The 20,607-nt window shown below is 45.9% G+C and overlaps 1 protein-coding gene across 2 annotated transcripts in view; it reads left to right on the forward strand.

The window, feature by feature from the left end:
* The window catches only part of LOC147119963 (T-cell-specific surface glycoprotein CD28 homolog), a 100,475-nt gene that overhangs the window by 3,402 nt on the left and 76,466 nt on the right, over positions 1–20,607 (forward strand). For both annotated transcript variants that reach the window (XM_085985414.1, XM_085985413.1), the window contains exon 2: positions 13,344–13,721. In XM_085985414.1, the coding sequence (XP_085841540.1) occupies positions 13,344–13,721 (378 nt within the window). The remainder of the gene's footprint in view (positions 1–13,343; positions 13,722–20,607) is intronic.

Raw genomic sequence — 20,607 nt, forward strand, 5'->3', positions numbered from 1 at the left:
GATGTAAAATTCTGTGAATGTTCGCCAGGGAACAGCGTCAACGGCCGTTTTCAGCCACTTGGCTGTTTCTCTGGAATTTTCACTGGTCTCCCACCAAAGTGCCAGCGTGTTCACAGGACATGGGGGACACATTAGGGCACTTTTATCCAGAGACGGAGTCAAGTAATGGTCTAGACACTGACCTTTGACCATGAATGGTTTAGACACTGATGTTTGAGTGTAATTGTTTGACTAATCTACTGGAATTTTTTGAGGATGTAACTGGTAAAATAGATAAGGGAGAACCAGTGGATGCGGTGTATTTGGACTTTCAGAAGGCTTTCGATAAGGTCCCACATAAGAGATTAGCGTGCAAAATTAAGGCACATGGGATTGGGGGCAAGGTATTGACTTGGATAGAGAACTGGTTGGCGGACAGAAAGCAAAGAGTTGGAATAAACGGGTGGTTTTCCGAGTGGCAGGCAGTGACTAGTGGGGTACCGCAAGGATCGGTCCTAGGACCCCAGCTGTTCACAATATATATTAATGCTCTGGACAAGGGAATTGGATGTAATATCTCCAAATTTGCAGACGACACAAAGCTGGGTGGGAGGGTAAGCTGTGAGGAGGATGTCGTGAAACTCCAGTACGATTTGGACAGATTGGGTGATTGGGCAGAAACATGGCAAATGCACTGTAATGTGGATAAATGTGAGGTTATCCACTTTGGTGGCAAAAACAGGAAGGCAGATTATTATTTGAATGGCAATAGATTGGGAGAAGGGGAAGTGCAAAGAGACCTGGGTGTTCTTGTGCACCAGTCGCTGAAGGTAAGCATGCAGGTGCAGCAGGCGGTTAAGAAGGCAAATGGTATGTTGACCTTCGTAGCAAGAGGGTTCGAGTACTGGAACAAGGATGTCTTGCTACAGTTGTACAGGGCCTTGGTGAGACCACACCTTGAGTATTGTGTGCAGTTTTGGTCGCCTTACCTGAGGAAGGACGTTCTTGCCATGGAAGGAGTGCAGCGAAGATTCACCAGGCTGATACCTGGGATGGCAGGAATGACGTATGAGGAGAGATTGTGTCGATTGGGCTTATACTCACTGGAGTTTAGAAGATTGAGAGGGGATCTCATCGAAACCTATAAAATTCTGTCAGGCCTGGACAGACTAGATGCAGGAAGGATGTTTATGATGGCCGGGGAGTCCAGAACCAGGGGTCATAGTCTAAGGATAAGGGGTAAGCCATTTAGGACTGAAATGAGGAGGAATTTCTTCACCCAGAGAGTGGTGAACCTGTGGAATTCTCTGCCACAGAGGGCGGTGGAGGCCAGTTCATTAAATATATTCAAAAAAGAGTTGGATATATTTCTTAAGGCTAAAGAGATCAAGGCCTAGAAATTGAGTTGGCGCCGCGCCAGGGCTTTAGCGCCGGAAATTTAGCGCCGGTGCTAAGTCCCCCTGCGCGCGCCAAAAATTCAGTAGCGCCGCGCCCAGACGGCTGCCGGCGCTACTGGCGGGCGTGAGCGCCTCCCAATGGGCGCTGACTGCCGCATTGCGGCGCTAATCCAGCGCTGCAGGACCCGATGCGGTGCGGCAGGCTGGGGAAGTGCAGGCCTCCTCCTTCAGTTAAGGAGGAGCTGCCTGCACCCGCCCGCTGTCCGTTCAAATATTGAAAAAAATGAGCCCGGCACCTCGGACAAGTGCCGGGCTTGCAGGCCAGACGCATCTGTTCCGCGGGGGGGGGGTGGAGGAGTCCGGGGAGGGAGGTGCGGGCAGGCGGCCGGCGGGAAAGCGGCCGGCCGCCGCGCGACCTTAATGCGCCGGCGCTAACTCGGGGAAGACTCGGTTGAAAAAATCTTAGTTGCGGCTGCCACGGGCGAGGCGGCCGCAACTCAATTTCGGCGCTGGGGCCCGTCACCACGGCAACCGGGACGCTGCGCACACCGATGACGTCATCGGTGCCGGCGCAGCGCAACCGGTGTAACGCCGACGGAAGGGCCCCACTGAATTTTCAAACTGGCCATAACTGCGGCGCTAGGCCCTCCAGCGCCCCAAATGGGGCGCTAAGCCTACTGAATTTTCAGCCCCAAGGGATATGGGGAGAAGGCAGGGACAGGGTACTGAATTTGGATGATCAGCCATGATCTCATTGAATGGCGGAGCAGGCTCGAAGGGCCGAATGGCCTACTCCTGCTCCTATCTTCTATGTTTCTATGTTTAGACGCTGACCTTTGACTGGGTAATGGTTTAGACACTGACCTTTGACTGTGCAGTGGTCTAGACACTGACCTTTGACTGTACAATTGTTTAGATACTGACTATTGACTGTGTAATGGTCTAGAAACTGACCACTGACTTTTGACTGTGTAATTGTTTAGACACTGACTTTTGAATGTGTAATGGTTTAGACACTGACATTTGAATGTCTAATGGTTTAGACACTGACCTTTGACTGTGTAATGGTTTAGACACTAATGTTTGAGTGTAATGGTTTAGACACTGACCTTTGACTGTGTAATGGTTTAGACACTAATCACAGATCACAGAAACCCCACAATGCAGATAGAGGCCATTTCGGCCCATCGAGCCTGCACCGACACATATCCCACCCGATCCCCGTAACCCCTACACCAACACATATCCCACTCTATCCCCGTAACCCCACGTATTTAATCCCCCTAACACTAAGGGTCAATTTATCATAGCCAATCAACCTAACCTGCCCATCTTTGGACTGTTAATGTTTGAGTGTAATGGTTTAGACACTGACCTTTGACTGTGTAATGGTTTAGACACTGACCTATGACTGTGTAATGGTCTAGACACTGACCACTGACTTTTGACTGTGTAATTGTTCAGACACTGACTTTTGATTGTGTAATGGTTTAGACACTGACCTTTTGAATGTGTAATGGTCTGGACACTGACTTGGACTGTGTAGTGGTCAAGACACTGGCCTTTGACTGTGTAATGGATTAGACACTGAACTTTGACTCTGTAATGGATTAGACACTGAACTTTGACTGTGTAATGGATTACACACTGAACTTTGACTGTGTAATGGTTTAGACACTGACCTTTAAGTATGTAATGGTTTAGACACTGACCTTTCACCATGAATGGTCTAGAGACTGACCTTTAACTGTGTAATGGTTTGACACTGACCTTTGAGTGTGTAATGGTTTAGACACTGACCTTTGACTGTGTAATGGTCTAGACACTGACCTTTGACTGTGTAATGGTCTAGGCACAGACCTTTGACTGTCTAATGGTCTAGACATTGACCTTTGAATGTGTAATGGTTTAGACACTGACCTTTGACTGTGTAATGGTTTAGACACTGACCTTTGACTGTGTAATGGTCTGGACACTGACCTTTGACTGTGTAATGGTTTAGACACTGACCTTTGACTGTGTAATGGTCCAGACACTGATCTTTGAGTGTGTTATGGCTTAGACACTGACCTTTGACTGTGTAATTTTCTAGACACTGACCTTTGAGTGTGTAATGGTTTAGACCCTGACCTTTGATTGAGTAATTGTTTAGACACTGATCTTTGACTGTGTAATGGTCTGGACACCGACCTTTCACTGTGTAATGATTTAGACACTGACCATTGATTGTGTAATGGTTTAGAGACTGACCTTTGATTGTGTAATGGCTCAGACACTGACCTTTGACCATGAATGGTCTATACACTGACCTTTGACTGTGTAATGCTTTAGACACTGACCTTTGATTGTGTAATGGTTTAGACGCTGACCTTTGACTGTGTAATGGTCTAGACACTGATCTTTGATTGTGTAATGGTTTAGACACTGACCTTTGAATGTGTCATTGTTTAGACACTGACCTTTGACTGTGTAATGGTCTAGACACTGACCTTTGAATGTTGAATCGTCTAGACACTGACTGTTGACTGTGTAATGGTCTAGGCACTGACCTTCAAGTGTGTAATGGTTTAGACACTGACATTTGAATCTGTAATGGTTTAGACACTTCCCTTTGATTGTGTAATGGTTTAGATACTGACCTCTGACTGTGTAATGGTTTAGAAAATGACCTTTGACTGCGTAATGGTCTGGACACTGACCTTTGATTGTATAATGGTTTAGACACTGACCTTTGATTGTGTAATGGTTTAGACACTGACCTATGACTGTGTAATGGTCTAGACACTGACCTTTGATTGTGTAATGGTTTAGACACTGACCTATGACTGTGTAATGGTCTAGACACTGACCTTTGACTTTGTAATGGTCTAGACACTGACCTTTGACTGTGTAATGGTCTAGACACTGACCTTTGACTGTGTAATGGTCTAGACACTGACCTTTGATTGTGTAATGGTTTAGACACTGACCTTTGACTGTGTAATGGTCTAAACACTGACCTTTGATTGTGTAATGGTTTAGACACTCACCTTTGACTGTGTAATTGTCTGGATATTGACCTTTGAGTGTGTAATGGATTAGAAACTGACCTTTGACTGTATAATGATCTAGACACTGACCTTTTTGTGTGTAATGGTTTAGACACTGACCTTTGACTGTGTAGTGGTCTAGACCCTGACCTTTGACTGTGTATTGATCTAGACTCTGACCTTTGTGTGTGTAATTGTCTAGACACTGACCTTTGACTGTGTAATGATCTAGACACTGACCTTTGACTGTGTAATGGTCTAGGTACTGACCTTTGACTGTGTAATATCTAGACACTGACCTTTGACTGTGTAGTGGTCCAGACACTGACCTTTGACTGTGTAATGGTCTAGACACCGACCTTTGACCGTGTAATGAATGACAGTCTAGACCAGAACACTTCTCTTCCTGATGCATTTCCCTTGTTGAGTGCTGCTCACTGGTGTCTGGCCATTGATCCTTCGGGTAGTGTTTAACCCCACACCATATCAATGTTGAACTTGATCATTGTGTAATCACTGGAGTTATGCCATGACCTCCGATCCCTGACTGAGACCGTTACCATGACAAAGTCAAAATGTGAGCTACCTCCCGGACACCCTGGCCCCAAAGTTCCTGGGGCTGGAAGGGGATTAAGTATCAGTTAGTTCGGAAACCATAGCACCTGCCCACCATGGGGGAGGGAGCATACCCTGGCCCCCATAGCATCCCCTGTTCAAGGTAGCCAATCCAATCAATTTATTAAAAAGCTTACCCAAGTTGGACCCACCTAAGGAGGGTCCAGGTAAGGGAGCTGCTTCAGTGTTCAGGCTGCCTCCCCTGCCTGGACCCTCCTCGGGTGGGTCGCACTTGAACCCCATCTGGTTGCCAATACACCTCATCTCATTCAGTGCACCAAACCCCGGTAACGAGCCAAATCCTGACAGAGCCAAGTTAGTGGGAGTTCCCACTGTAGTGAGTCCTCCCCCACCTCCCCCGTCTCACCAGGGGCAACACCCTAACATCATTGACTGTATATAGGGAGGTGGGGTGGAGGTCCTACCCCTTACAAGGCCGACCAGAGATTCCCAGAAATGGTAGGAGACTGAGCATAACTGGGTCGCTGCGGTATTCCACTGGCTCCGACTGGAGTCTTGCCTATGTTACGGTGCAAGTCCAGCCAAATCCCAGAGGAAATTTGAGGCCCCATCTCTTCACAGAATGGAATGTCTTCCTTCTAGTTCCGAGCTGATGGTCTGTAACAACCCCTTGGTACATTCTGGCACCCATCGCTCGCAAACACCAACTCCGCCAGAACTCTGGCCACCTCTTGATTCCAACCCCGACCATGCCCGATTTATCAGGCCCAGGCATATCTGAATACCCTAGGTGGGCTTCAACTCCATTTACAACGCTAATGGAGTCCCAACTCTAGCAACCCTCCCCCAATACCCAAGTGAGATACTAAGGCACACACACCAGAAAACCCCAGGCTTGATCCCCGGTCAGTGTTGAGTTAGCTTGTGGCGTTACCACATTGGGGAAACACTGTGTGTATGTAGATAAACCTGTATAATCCCCTTTTAACTGCTGTATTCCCCTCCCCCCGCAAGACAGTTGCAAGCTGAGAGGAATAAGGCATGTTCAGACTTGCCTGCTGCTGAGAGAAGGAAAACCAATCAGGTTCCAGCAGGTGACCAATCCGTGAGTCATCACAGGTTCGCGGGCTTTACGAATTCAGTACTGTATGGTGAGAGTTGGAGTAAAGACCTATTTCTTGTAGCTCGCTGTGTTGCCTATTTCTTTACGCGGGAGACTGTAGTCTCCCACAAGCTGATCTCATCCAGGACTCTCGGTTCCTGGTCACTATCCAGTCGCGCAATCCGTCCCCCATTGGAAAGTGCAAGTGTGTGACAGCGGGTGAGGACAAGATTGGGGTGGGTGGTGATGGTATCTCTAGCCAAGCTGTTCCAGTACAGCTACAACACTGGCATCTATCCGACAATGTGGAAAACTGCCCAGGTATGTCCTGTACGCAAAAAGCAGGACAAATCCAATCCGGCAAATTACCGCCCCATCAGTCTACTCTCAATCACCAGCACAGTCGATGACACCTTCCATCACTTTGCTATCAAGTGGCACTTACTCACCAATAACCTGCTCACTGATGCCCAGTTTGGGCTCCATCAGGACCAGTCGACTCCCGACCTCATTACAGCCTTGGTCCAAACATGGACAAAAGAGCTGAATTCCAGCGGTGAGGTGAGAGTGACTGCCCTTGACATCAAGGCAGTATTTGACCAAGTGTGGCATCAAGGAGCCCTAGTAAAACTGAAGTCAATGGGAATCGGGGGAGTCATACCTAACAGTGAGCAAATTGTTGGAGCTGCGGGCTGACAAGTTCTCGGGTCCTGATGGACTTCATCCTAGGGTCTTAAAAGAAGTGGCTAGTGAGATAGTTGATGCGTTGGTTTTAATTTTCCAAAATTCCCTAGATTTGGGGAAGGTTCCATTAGATTGGAAAATAGTGAATATAACTCCTTTATTCAAAAAGGGAGGGAGACAGAAAGCAGGAAACTACAGGCCAGTTAGCTTAACATCTGTCATAGGGAAGATGTTAGAAGCTATTACTAAAGACATTATAGCAGGGCACTTAGAAAAGTTCAAATTAATCAGGCAGAGTCAACATGGTTTTGTGCAAGGGAAATCATGTTTAACCAATTTATTGGAGTTCTTTGAGGAAGTAACATGTGCTGTGGATAAAGGGGAACCGGTGGATGTACTGTACTTAGATTTCCAGAAGGCATTTGATAAGGTGCCACATCAAAGATTATTGCGGAAAATAAAAGCTCATGATGTAGGGGGTAACATATTGGCATGGATAGAAGATTGGCTAGCTAACAGGAAACAGAGAGTAGGCATAAATGGGTCATTTTCTGATTGGCAAGATATAACGAGTGGTGTGCCACAGGAGTCAGTGCTGGGGCCTCAACTTTTTACAATTTATATAAATGACTTGGATGAAGGGACAGAAGGTATGGTGGCTAAATTTGCTGATGACACAAAGATAGGTAGGAAAGTAAATTGTGAAGAGGACATAAGGAGGCTACAAAGGGATATAGATAAGTTAAGTGAGTGGGCAAAGATCTGGCAAATGGAGTATAATGTGGGAAAACGTGAAGTTGTCCATTTTGGCAGGAAGAATAAAAAAGAAGCATATTATCTAAATAGTGAGAGATTGCAGAGCTCTGAGATGCAGAGGGATCAGGGTGTCCTAGTGCATGAATCGCAAAAGGTTACTATGCAGGTACAGCAAGTAATTAGGAAAGCTAATAGAATGTTATCGTTTATTGCGAGGGGAATTGAATACAAAAGTAGGGAGGTTATGTTTCAGTTATACAGGGCATTGGTGAGACCACATCTGGAGTACTGTGTACAGTATTGGTCTCCTTATTTAAGGATGTAAATGCGTTGAAAGCAGTTCAGAGAAGATTTACTAGACTGATACCTGGAATGGGCAGGTTGTCTTCTGAGGAAAGGTTGGACAGGCTAGGCTTGTATCCACTGGAGTTTAGAAGAATAAGAGGGGACTTGATTGAAACATATAAGATCCTGGGGGGTCTTGACAGGGTGGATGTGGAGAGGATGTTTCCACTTGTGGGAGAATCTAGAACTAGGGCTCACTGTTTAAAAATAAGGGGTCGCCCATTTAAGACAGATGAGGAGAAATTTTTTCTCACAGAGGGTCACGAGTCGTTGGAACTTTCTTCCTCAGCGGGCGGTGGAAACAGAGTCTTTGAATATTTTTAAGGCAGAGGTAGATAGATTCTTGGTAAGCAAGGGGGTGAAAAGTTATCGGGAGTAGGCGGGAATGTGGAGTAATTGGATCAGCCATGATCTTCTTGAATGGTGGAGCAGGCTCGAAGGGCTCAGTGGCCTACTCCTGCTCCTAATTCGTATGTTCATTTGTAAAGGAAGATGTGTCTGGTGGTTGGAGGTCAATCATCTCAGCCCCAGGACATTGCTGCAGGAGTTCCTCAGGGCAGTGTCCTAGGCCCAACCATCTTCATCAATGAGCTTACCTCCAACATAAGGTCAGAAATGGTGATGTTCGCTGATGACTGTACAGTGTTCAGTGCCATTCACAACTCCTCAGATAATGAAGTAGTCTATGCCCACATGCAGCAACATATGGATGACATTCAGGCTTGGACCGATAAGTGGCAGGTAACGACACAAAAATGCCAAGCAATGACCATCACCAACAAGCAAGAGTCTAACCACCACCCCTTGACATTCAAAAACATTACCATCGCCGAATCCCCCACAATCAACATCCTGGGGGTCACCATCAACCAGAAAATTAACTGGACCAGCCACATAAATACTGTGGCAACAAGAGCACCCTCCACCACCGGCGTACCATGGCTGCAGTGTGTACCATCTACAAGATGCACTGCAGCAACTCGCCAAGGCTTCTTCGGCAGCACCTCCGAAACCCGCGACCTCTACCACCTAGAAGGACAAAGGCAGCAGGCTCGTGGGAACACCACCACCTCCAAGTTCCCCTCCAAGTCACACGCCATCCTGACTTGGAAGTATATCTCTGATCCTTCATCGTCGCTTGGTCAAAATCCTGGAATTCCTTCCCTAACAGCACTGTGGGAGTACCTTCACCACACGAACTGCAGCGGTTCAAGAAGGCGGCTCACCACCACCTTCTCAAGGGCAACTGGGGATGGGCAATAAATGCTGGCTTTGCCAATGATGCCCACATCCCAGGAACGAATTTAAAAAAATCCCAGGCGAATAGCCTTATCACCTACCCACCATATGACTCAACCAAACATATTCTTCAACCCCAACTACTCACCATATCCCTCAACCTACTCACCATATCCCTCAACCTACTCACCATGTCCCTCAACCCCACCTTCACATCTTATCCCTGAATTTACCCACCTTATCCCTGAACCCCACCTACCCACCATGTCCCTCCACTGCCTTCTCCCTTTAGAAATGCATCTGATCCCCCTCGGACCCCAATTATACCGCCCACTTTTAATCCTTTCCTTGGTGCCTTATTCTATCACTCAATTCCCCATTGGTTGAAAACGCTATTCCCTGACTTCCCTTCTCACTCCTGACTTCCTCATTTTGAACCTGTGTCCTGTGGAATTTGAACCTTTCACCTTAGTGAACGATTGGTCTGGTTTCAGTAACCATTCAGATTCATGTTAATTTTGATTGGATCATCCTGAATCCTCCCCTCCCAATGAAAGCAAGCACAACTTCCTCAGGAATGAATTCTTTATTTTGCCCCCTTGAAGGTCACTAAATCCCCTTCCTGTGATTGTGTACTAGACTGCACACAGTGCTCCAGATGGGGTCTTATACAGTAACAATATGCCCTCTCTTCCTTGTCCCACCTTTCTCCTCAACCTCTCTCACTTAATTAAGAGACATTTACACTTTCACTATGTTCTGGAGTTGATGGGTTCGTGACTCATGAATTCTCATCTAGCGTGAGTTTTGTTTCCTAGACTGATTTGCATGTAGCTTTACTTAAATGTCACTCTCGCTCATTAGTGGCACACAAACCAACCACAAATCATGGTGACCCAAACATGGCTCATCGACCAGGTTACAGTCTGTTGGTGGTTGTTCCACTCTGTCTGCAGAAGGGAAACACTCAACACATCCACAGCCAGGTGGGAGGTGAAGAGTGAAGCAGATGACAGGCGACAGAACAATATTGAGGGCCAGTTATCTGAGTGTCTGCCCCGGGGGAGTATAGGTCAGAAAATTACAAACTGATTCTTGTAACGTCCGAATAGGGCAGATTTTCAAACTCCTCACACATTACATAGAAAATACAGCACAGAAACACTTTAATTTGCTCTTCCCATTCTGCCCCCATATCCCTCTATTCCCTTCTCCCTCACATATGCATCAAGCCTTCCCTTAAATGCACCAATGCCCGTGGTGAGATACCTCGCATGCCACCCACAATTTTCCGACAGTGGTGTCCGAGGCCTCGGTAAACCGACCCTGCCAGGCACTCCCGGCGGGCAAAGCTCTGTGCCAGGACTGCGCATTCGACCAATCGTCCCTTGCGTGTTGCCTGCCTGTCCCCTGCTGCCCAGGGGACCAACGCAGCCTTCTAGCCACGCATGAAGCCAGTGCCTCAAGCACACAGCTCTCATGCCAGCATCTGCCCACTGCTGGCAGCTTTCCTGCATGGTGCGGTTTTACCAAAATGGGCGTGTCCGTTCTGTCAGTATGAGACAACAGACCAGCTTGCCACGCTATGAGTTGCTAAACCCAACCCATTGTTAGCTCTGCGGGTGGGCCAATAATTGCCTACAATCATGACATTTCTAACTTACCCACAGAGGAACAACCTCACCACCTCATGGTTTGTCAACATGACCTGCTTTGTGCAGTGTATGTACCCATCTATCTTTAAGGGAACTATTGAATGTAACCGTTCACCTTTAAGGGAACTACTTTAGGTGTGGCACTATTTGTTTGGCTTCTGTATACTGTAATACCGATAGTGACCACACCAGTATATAAGTGTTGTAGCAGGATTGCTGGGGCAGATTCGCCCGGACCTTCGAATAGTAAAGACCTGTTTTGTTTGTTACTTCTGAAGTCTGTGTATTTATTAACTGCACAAACCACAGACTTTACATTTTGCTTTGTGGTTGATGCTTTGTGGCCTCTTCGTGGCCAGCTAGCAGTCAATAGTTGTAGAAAACCACTCAGGACTCTCGACTGACTGTCATCTGGTTAACTAGACTGCCATCCCAGAGTCAGCTATCTTATTGTTTTTCCACCTGCCCATCATCTCCCTTCAGGACAATACAAGAAAAGCTTTGTTGTCTGACAGTCAATTCCTCTCTCACTGCTGGCATCTGCTCCTTCAATTTTCATCAACAGCCTTTTTCTCTCCCTCTATCTGATTGCTGCTCCGCTCAGTGCTTCCCTGATCTTTCTTTTCTTGTTCCTACAAAGCTCCAAATCCCCCGTCCTACACAAATCCCCCATCCTACACAAATCCCCCGTCCTACACAAATCCCCTGTCCTACACAAACCCCCCGTCCTACACAAACCCCCCGTCCTACACAAACCCCCTTCTCCCTGCATTGAAATCGAGTCATCACATCCTCTCCTTCTCAAACTCATTCTTTCCCAGAACCTCAAACTGTGCAACATCTCACCTCCGTCAGCCTTTCCCTTCTTCCTACAATCTACAAATAAAAGCTTGGCGTCAAACAAAATCACTACTTGCCAATGATTTACATTGTCTTATCTCGTAAGGTTTCCATTTGACTGTTGGCCTACACCCATCCTGCACCAGATCAGGCTTCTCCTTTGTACTTTTGACTTGTTTTGAAGTTGCCTCCCACCCTAAAGGGTGTAGTGGAACATACTGCCAGAAGCCTCTGCCGGGTTTATGTTTGTCAGTGGAGTAGAGAAGCAGGGGGCTCCTTACACTGTCTCACTGCACAGCTGAGTAGAGATTAGGAGCTCGCTCTTTCAAGAAATCATGGACATGAACTTATGCTGGACACAGTGCACAGAGCATACAGACATTGTGCAAATGAAGTGCAACCAGCATGCAAACTTTGTGCAAATACAGTGCAGACACAATGCACATGTAGTGAAAGAAAATTGGAAATACACAATAGTGACGATGCAAGAATACGTATTATTTTTGGTAAGTTTGATGCTCATCCAGGGATGCCAGGCCTGGGATTTCTGGCATCCAGTGTCAGCGCCAAATATTCCAGCACGGGGTAGATACAGAGTAAACTCCCTCTACACTGTCCCAACAAACACTCCCAGGGCAGATACAGCACGGGTTAGATACAGAGTAAACTCCCTCTACACTGTCCCAACAAACACTCCTGGGCAGGTACAGCATGTGTTAGATACAGAGTTAAGTCCCTGTACACTGTCCCATCAAACATTCCCAGGGCAGGTACAGCACGGGATAGATACAGAGTAAACTCCCTCTACACTGTCCCATCAAACACTCCCAGGGCAGGTACAGCACGTGTTAGATACAGAGTAAACTCCCTCTACACTGTCCCATCAAACATTCCCAGGGCAGGTACAGCACGGGTTAGATACAGAGTACAGCTCCCTCTACACAATCCCATCAAACACACCCAGGGCAGGTACAGCACGGGTTAGATACAGAGTAAAGCTCACTCTACACTGCCTCATGAAACATTCCCAGGGCAGGTACAGCACGGGTTAGATACAGAGTACAGCTCCCTCTACACAATCCCATCAAACACACCCAGGGCAGGTACAGCACGGGTTAGATACAGAGAAAAGCTCACCCTACACTGTCCCATCAAACACTCCCAGGCATGTATTGCACGGGTTAGATACAGAGTAAAGCTCCCTCTAAACTGCCCCATCAAACACTCCCAGGGCAGGTAGAACACGGGTTAGATACAGAGTAAAGCTCCCTCTAAACTGCCCCATCAAACACTCCCAGGGCAGGTAGAACACGGGTTAGATACAGATTAAAGCTCCCTCTACACTATCCCATCAAACACTCCCAGGGCAGGTACAGCACAGGTTAGATGCAGAGTAAAGCTTCCTCTACACTGCCCCTAAAATGTCTCTGATCATTTGCCTCACCAGTCTGATATTTTCTCTGTTTCCCACACTAGTCATCCTGTTGCCTCTCAAAGTGAGCATTAAGTTGAATATCACTCCCTGGGTCTGGAGTACTGGGAGTGCTGGATTGAGACGGCCCCAACTCATTTCATGTAGGACCCGTACAGGCAGCAGACAGAAGTGACTTTCGTCTCATCAGTCTGGGCTGGGGTTGAACCCAGGCCCTCAGGTCAAAGGTTGCTGTTTGACCCTGTGCTCAGTAATTATTTCTTTCTATCTAAAAATACAATTGTGTTGTGTCCCTTTTTTCTCCCCCAGCACTAGCAATGACAGTTACTCAGCCAAGATTAATCCTTGCTGAGAAACACAACGTCACTCTCGAATGTTCGTATAACAGCACAGGAGATGGGCCAGCCGAGGAGTTCAGGATCACCATTTTTAAAGGAAGGATAGAGGGCAGTGTTGAGGTCTGTGCTGCCTCCTTTAATTCCACCATGAATCCCTTCATGAGGAAAACTGCGCTGACCTGCCAGGGACGACCACGGGAAGATGGCGTGTCGATAACATTCAGTGAGCTAAACACATCTCATAGCGACTGGTACACTTGCAAAGTGGAGAAAATGCATCCACCGCCCTATACCGAGAGTTCTGGGACTGCGACTTGGATTTTCATCAGGCCAGACACAGTTCAGCCTGGTGAGTGCGGAGATCTGAAATAAAAACAGCAAATGGAAAACTCTCAGCAGGTCAGGCAGCATCTGTGGAGAGAGAAACAGAGGAAACGTTTCAGGTCGATGACCTTTAGTCAGAACTGGAAGATGTTAGAGATGATCAGCTTTTAATCAATTGCAGAGCTAGTTAAAAGGCGGGCAGGGAAAGAATTAAGGGGAAAGATCGGTGATAGGGTGGAGGGCAGAAGTGATTAAATGACAAAAGTGCGGAGATTGCACTTATTTATTGTCTGTTACTTTGCTGACATGCAATAGAATGGAGGAGGTGATAACAAACCTCAGCTTGTGATAACTGAACCACATTCTTCAAATGTGGAAAAGGAGAACTCCGTACAAAGTACTGCTGTAGCCTCTCCCAAGGGGAAGGATTACAAACACTGCCAGGGACAGAGAGAAAGAGAGAGGCAGAAAGGGGAGTCAGAGAGGGAGAGAGGGAGAAGAAAGCAGAGATAAAGAGAAGAGAGCAGAGTCAAGGGATGGGGGAGAAGAGCAGAAAGAGGAAGAAAGTCGGAGACAATGAGAGGAAATGGAGACAAAGAGGGGCAGAGTCAAAGAGCAGAGAGAGTAAGAAAGGGATGAGAAGGGAGATAAAGAGGAGGGAAGAGCACAGAACAGAGAGGGAGAGGCTGGCAGACAGAAAGTAAGAGAGGATGAAGAGAGAAGCTTTGAGAGAGGGAGAATAACAGGGGATACAAGATGACAGAAGAGGAAAAAAAGGAACAGCGAGGGGTAAGGGAAAGGACAAGTGCACTTTTCTTTTGCATTGAAATACTGCTTACGCTCTCTGTTTTACTGATCCTGCGCTCTCTGTTTTACTGATCCTGCGCTCTCTGTTTTACTGATCCTGCGCTCTCTGTTTTACTGATCCTGTGCTCTCTGTTTTGCTGATCCTGTTCTCTGTTTTACTGATCCGGCGCTCTCTGTTTTACTGATCCATTTCTCTCTGTTTTACTGATCCTAGGCTCTCTGTTTTACTGATCCTGTTCTCCCTGTTTTACTGATGCACGCTCTCCGTTTTACTGATCTGTTCTCTCTGTTTCACCGATACTGTTCTCTCTGTTTTACAGATCCTGTTCTCCTGTTCCTGTTCTCTCTGTTTTACTGATTCTGTTCTCTCTGTTTTACTGATCCTGTTCTGCCTGTTTTACTGATCTGTTCTCTCTGTTTCACTGATACTGTTCTCTCTGCTTTACAGATCCTGTTCTCCTGTTCCTGTTCTCTCTGTTTTACTGATTCTGTTCTCTCTGTTTTACTGATCCTGTTCTCCCTGTTTAGCTGATCCTGTGCTCTCTGTGTTACTGATCCTGTTTTACTGATCCTGTTCTCCCTGTTTTACTGATCCTGTTCTCTCTGTTTTACTCATCCTATGCTCCCTGTTTTACTGATCCTGCGCTCTCTGTTTACTGATCCTGTGCTCTCTGTTTTACTGATCCTGCGCTCTCTGTGTTACTCATCCTATGCTCCCTGTTTTACTGATCCTGCGCTCTCTGTTTACTGATGCTGTGCTCTCTGTTTTACTGATCCTGCGCTCTCTATTTTACTGATCCTGCGCTCTCTGATTTACTGATCCTGTTCTGTCTGTTTTACTGATCCTGTTCTCTCTGTTTTACTGATCCTGCGCTCTCTGTTTTACAGATCCTGCGCTTTCTGTTTTACTGATCCTGTTCTCTCTGTTTTACTGATTCTGTTCTCTCTGTTTTACTGATCCTGTTCTCTCTGTTTTACTGATTCTGTTCTCTCTGTTTTACTGATCCTGTTCTCTCTGTTTTACGGATCCTGTTCTCCTTATCCTGTGCTCTCTGTTTTACTGAACCTGCGCTCTCTGTGTTACTGATCCTGTTCTCCCTGTTTTACTGATCCTGTTCTCTCTGTTTTACTGATCCTGTTCACTCTGTTTTACTGATACTGTTCTCCCTGTTTTACTGATTCTGTTCTCCCTGTTTTACTGCTCATGTTCTCCCTGTTTTACTGATCCTGTGCTCTCTCTTTTACTGATCCTGCGCTCTCTGTTTACTGATGCTGTGCTCTCTGTTTTACTGATCCTGTGCTCTCTCTTTTACTGATCCTGTGCTCTCTCTTTTACTGATCCTGCGCTCTCTGTGTTACTGATCCTGTTTTACTGATCCTGCGCCCTCTGTATTACTGATCATGTTCTCTCTTATTTACTGATCCTGTTCTCTCTGGTTTACTGATCCTGCGCTCTCTGTTTTACTGATCCTGTGCTCCCTGTTTTACTGATCCTGTGCTCTCTGTTTTACTGATCCTGTTCTCTCTCTTTTACTTATCCTGCGCTCTCAGTTTTATAGATCCTGTGCTCTCTGTTTTACTAATCCTTTGCTCTCTGTTTTATTGATCCTGTGCTCTCTGTTTTACTGACCCTGTTCTCTCTGTTTTACTGATCCTGCGCTGTCTGATTTACTGATCCTGTTCTCTCTGTTTTACTGATCCTGTTCTCTCTGTTTTACTGATCCTGCGCTCTCTGTTTTACAGATCCTGCGCTTTCTGTTTTACTGAGCCTGTTCTCCTGTTCCTGTACTCTCTGTTTTACTGATTCTGTTCTCTCCATTTTACTGATCCTGCCCTCTCTGTTTTACTGATCCTGTTCTCTCCATTTTACTGATTCTGTTTGCTCTGTTTTACTGATCCCGTTCTCCTGTTCCTGTTCTCGCTGTTTTACTGATCCTGTTCCGTCGTTTTTACTGATCCTGTTCTCTCTGTTTTACTGATCATGTTCTCCCTGTTTTACTGATCCTGCGCTCTCTGTGTTACTGATCATGTACTCTCTGTTTTACTGACCATGTCCTCCCTGTTTTACTGATCCCGTTCTCTCTGTTTTACTGATCCTGCGCTCTCTGTTTTACTGAACATGTTCTCTCTGTTTTACTGATCCTGCGCTCTCTGTTTACTGATCCTGTGCTCTCTGTTTTACTGATCATGTTCTCCCTGTTTTACTGATCCTGCGCTCTCTGTGTTACTGATCATGTACTCTCTGTTTTACTGATCCTGTTCTCTCTCTTTTACTTACCCTGCGCTCTCTGTTTTACTGATCCTGTTCTCTCTGTTTTACGGATCCTGTCCTCCTGATCCTGTTCTCCCTGTTTTACTGATCATGTTCTCCCTGTTTTCCTGATCCTGTTATCTCTGTTTTACTGATCCTGCGCTCTCTGTTTTACTGATCATGTTCTCTCTGTGTTACTGATCCTGTGCTCTCTGTGTTACTGATCCTGTGCTCCCTGTTTTACTGATACTGCGCTCTCTGTTTACTGATCCTGTGCTCTCTGTTTTACTGATCCTGTTCGCTCTGTTTTACTGATCCTGTTCACTCTCTTTTACTGATTCAGTTCTCTCTGTTTTACTGATCCTGTTCTCCCTGTTTTACTGATCCCGTTCTCTCTGTTTTACTGATCCTGCGCTCTCTGTTTTACTGAACATGTTCTCTCTGTTTTACTGATCCTGCGCTCTCTGTTTACTGATCCTGTGCTCTCTGTTTTACTGATCATGTTCTCCCTGTTTTACTGATCCTGCGCTCTCTGTGTTACTGATCATGTACTCTCTGTTTTACTGATCCTGTTCTCTCTCTTTTACTTACCCTGCGCTCTCTGTTTTACTGATCCTGTTCTCTCTGTTTTACGGATCCTGTCCTCCTGATCCTGTTCTCCCTGTTTTACTGATCATGTTCTCCCTGTTTTCCTGATCCTGTTATCTCTGTTTTACTGATCCTGCGCTCTCTGTTTTACTGATCATGTTCTCTCTGTTTTACTGACCCTGCGCTCTCTGTGTTACTGATCCTGTGCTCCCTGTTTTACTGATACTGCGCTCTCTGTTTACTGATCCTGTGCTCTCTGTTTTACTGATCCTGTTCGCTCTGTTTTACTGATCCTGTTCACTCTCTTTTACTGATTCAGTTCTCTCTGTTTTACTGATCCTGTTCTCCCTGTTTTACTGATCCTGTGCTCTCTGCTTTACTGATCCTGTTCTCCCTCTTTTACTGATCCTGTTCTCCCTGTTTTACTGATGCGCGCTCTCCATTTTACTGAACTGTTCTCTCTGTTTTACTGATCCTGTTCTCTCTCTATTTTACTGATACTGTGCTCTCTTTTTTACTGATCCTGCCCTCGCTGTTTTACTGATCCTGTTCTCTCCGTTTTACTGATCCTGTGCTCTCTGTTTTACTGATCCTGTGCTCTCTTTTACTGATCCTCTGCTCTCTCTTTTACTGATACTGCGCTCTCTGTTTTACTGATCCTGTTCTCTCTGTTTTACTGATCCTGCGCTCTCTGATTTACTGATCCTGTTCACTCTGTTTTACTGATCCTGTTCTCCCTGTTTTACTGATCCTGTTCGCTCTGTTTTACTGATCCTGTTCTCCCTGTTTTACTGATCCTGTTCCGTCGGTTTTACTGATCCTGTTCTCTCTGTTTTACTGATCATGTTCTCCCTGTTTTACTGATCCTGCGCTCTCTGTGTTACTGATCATGTACTCTCTGTTTTACTGATCATGTCCTCCCTGTTTTACTGATCCTGTTCTCTCTGTTTTACTGATCCTGCGCTCTCTGTTTTACTGAACATGTTCTCTCTGTTTTACTGATTCTGCGCTCTCTGTGTTACTGATCCTGTGCTCCCTGTTTTACTGATCCTGCGCTCTCTGTTTACTGATCCTGCGCTCTCTGTTTTACTGATCATGTTCTCTCTGTTTTACTGACCCTGCGCTCTCTGTGTTACTGATCCTGTGCTCCCTGTTTTACTGATACTGCGCTCTCTGTTTACTGATCCTGTGCTCTCTGTTTTACTGATCCTGTTCGCTCTGTTTTACTGATCCTGTTCACTCTCTTTTACTGATTCAGTTCTCTCTGTTTTACTGATCCTGTTCTCCCTGTTTTACTGATCCCGTTCTCTCTGTTTTACTGATCCTGCGCTCTCTGTTTTACTGAACATGTTCTCTCTGTTTTACTGATCCTGCGCTCTCTGTTTACTGATCCTGTGCTCTCTGTTTTACTGATCATGTTCTCCCTGTTTTACTGATCCTGCGCTCTCTGTGTTACTGATCATGTACTCTCTGTTTTACTGATCCTGTTCTCTCTCTTTTACTTACCCTGCGCTCTCTGTTTTACTGATCCTGTTCTCTCTGTTTTACGGATCCTGTCCTCCTGATCCTGTTCTCCCTGTTTTACTGATCATGTTCTCCCTGTTTTCCTGATCCTGTTATCTCTGTTTTACTGATCCTGCGCTCTCTGTTTTACTGATCATGTTCTCTCTGTTTTACTGACCCTGCGCTCTCTGTGTTACTGATCCTGTGCTCCCTGTTTTACTGATACTGCGCTCTCTGTTTACTGATCCTGTGCTCTCTGTTTTACTGATCCTGTTCGCTCTGTTTTACTGATCCTGTTCACTCTCTTTTACTGATTCAGTTCTCTCTGTTTTACTGATCCTGTTCTCCCTGTTTTACTGATCCTGTGCTCTCTGCTTTACTGATCCTGTTCTCCCTCTTTTACTGATCCTGTTCTCCCTGTTTTACTGATGCGCGCTCTCCATTTTACTGAACTGTTCTCTCTGTTTTACTGATCCTGTTCTCTCTCTATTTTACTGATACTGTGCTCTCTTTTTTACTGATCCTGCCCTCGCTGTTTTACTGATCCTGTTCTCTCCGTTTTACTGATCCTGTGCTCTCTGTTTTACTGATCCTGTGCTCTCTTTTACTGATCCTCTGCTCTCTCTTTTACTGATACTGCGCTCTCTGTTTTACTGATCCTGTTCTCTCTGTTTTACTGATCCTGCGCTCTCTGATTTACTGATCCTGTTCACTCTGTTTTACTGATCCTGTTCTCCCTGTTTTACTGATCCTGTTCGCTCTGTTTTACTGATCCTGTTCTCCCTGTTTTACTGATCCTGTTCCGTCGGTTTTACTGATCCTGTTCTCTCTGTTTTACTGATCATGTTCTCCCTGTTTTACTGATCCTGCGCTCTCTGTGTTACTGATCATGTACTCTCTGTTTTACTGATCATGTCCTCCCTGTTTTACTGATCCTGTTCTCTCTGTTTTACTGATCCTGCGCTCTCTGTTTTACTGAACATGTTCTCTCTGTTTTACTGATTCTGCGCTCTCTGTGTTACTGATCCTGTGCTCCCTGTTTTACTGATCCTGCGCTCTCTGTTTACTGATCCTGTGCTCTCTGTTTTACTGATCATGTTCTCCCTGTTTTACTGATCCTGCGCTCTCTGTGTTACTGATCATGTACTCTCTGTTTTACTGATCCTGTTCTCTCTCTTTTACTTACCCTGCGCTCTCTGTTTTACTGATCCTGTTCTCTCTGTTTTACGGATCCTGTTCTCCTGATCCTGTTCTCCCTGTTTTACTGATCATGTTCTCCCTGTTTTCCTGATCCTGTTATCTCTGTTTTACTGATCCTGCGCTCTCTGTTTTACTGATCATGTTCTCTCTGTTTTACTGACCCTGCGCTCTCTGTGTTACTGATCCTGTGCTCCCTGTTTTACTGATCCTGCGCTCTCTGTTTTACTGATCCTGTTCGCTCTGTTTTACTGATCCTGTTCACTCTCTTTTACTGATTCTGTTCTCTCTGTTTTACTGATCCTGTTCTCCCTGTTTTACTGATCCTGTGCTCTCTGCTTTACTGATCCTGTTCTCCCTCTTTTACTGATCCTGTTCTCCCTGTTTTACTGATCCTGTTCTCCCTCTATTTTACTGATACTGTGCTTTCTTTTTTACTGATCCTGCCCTCGCTGTTTTACTGATCCTGTTCTCTCCGTTTTACTGATCCTGTGCTCTCTGTTTTACTGATCCTGTGCTCTCTTTTACTGATCCTGTGCTCTCTCTTTTACTGATACTGCGCTCT

This window comes from Somniosus microcephalus, chromosome 4 (genome assembly GCF_052327205.1).
Source record: "Somniosus microcephalus isolate GS21.2 chromosome 4, FLI_Smic_1.0, whole genome shotgun sequence".
NCBI lineage: Eukaryota > Metazoa > Chordata > Chondrichthyes > Squaliformes > Somniosidae > Somniosus > Somniosus microcephalus.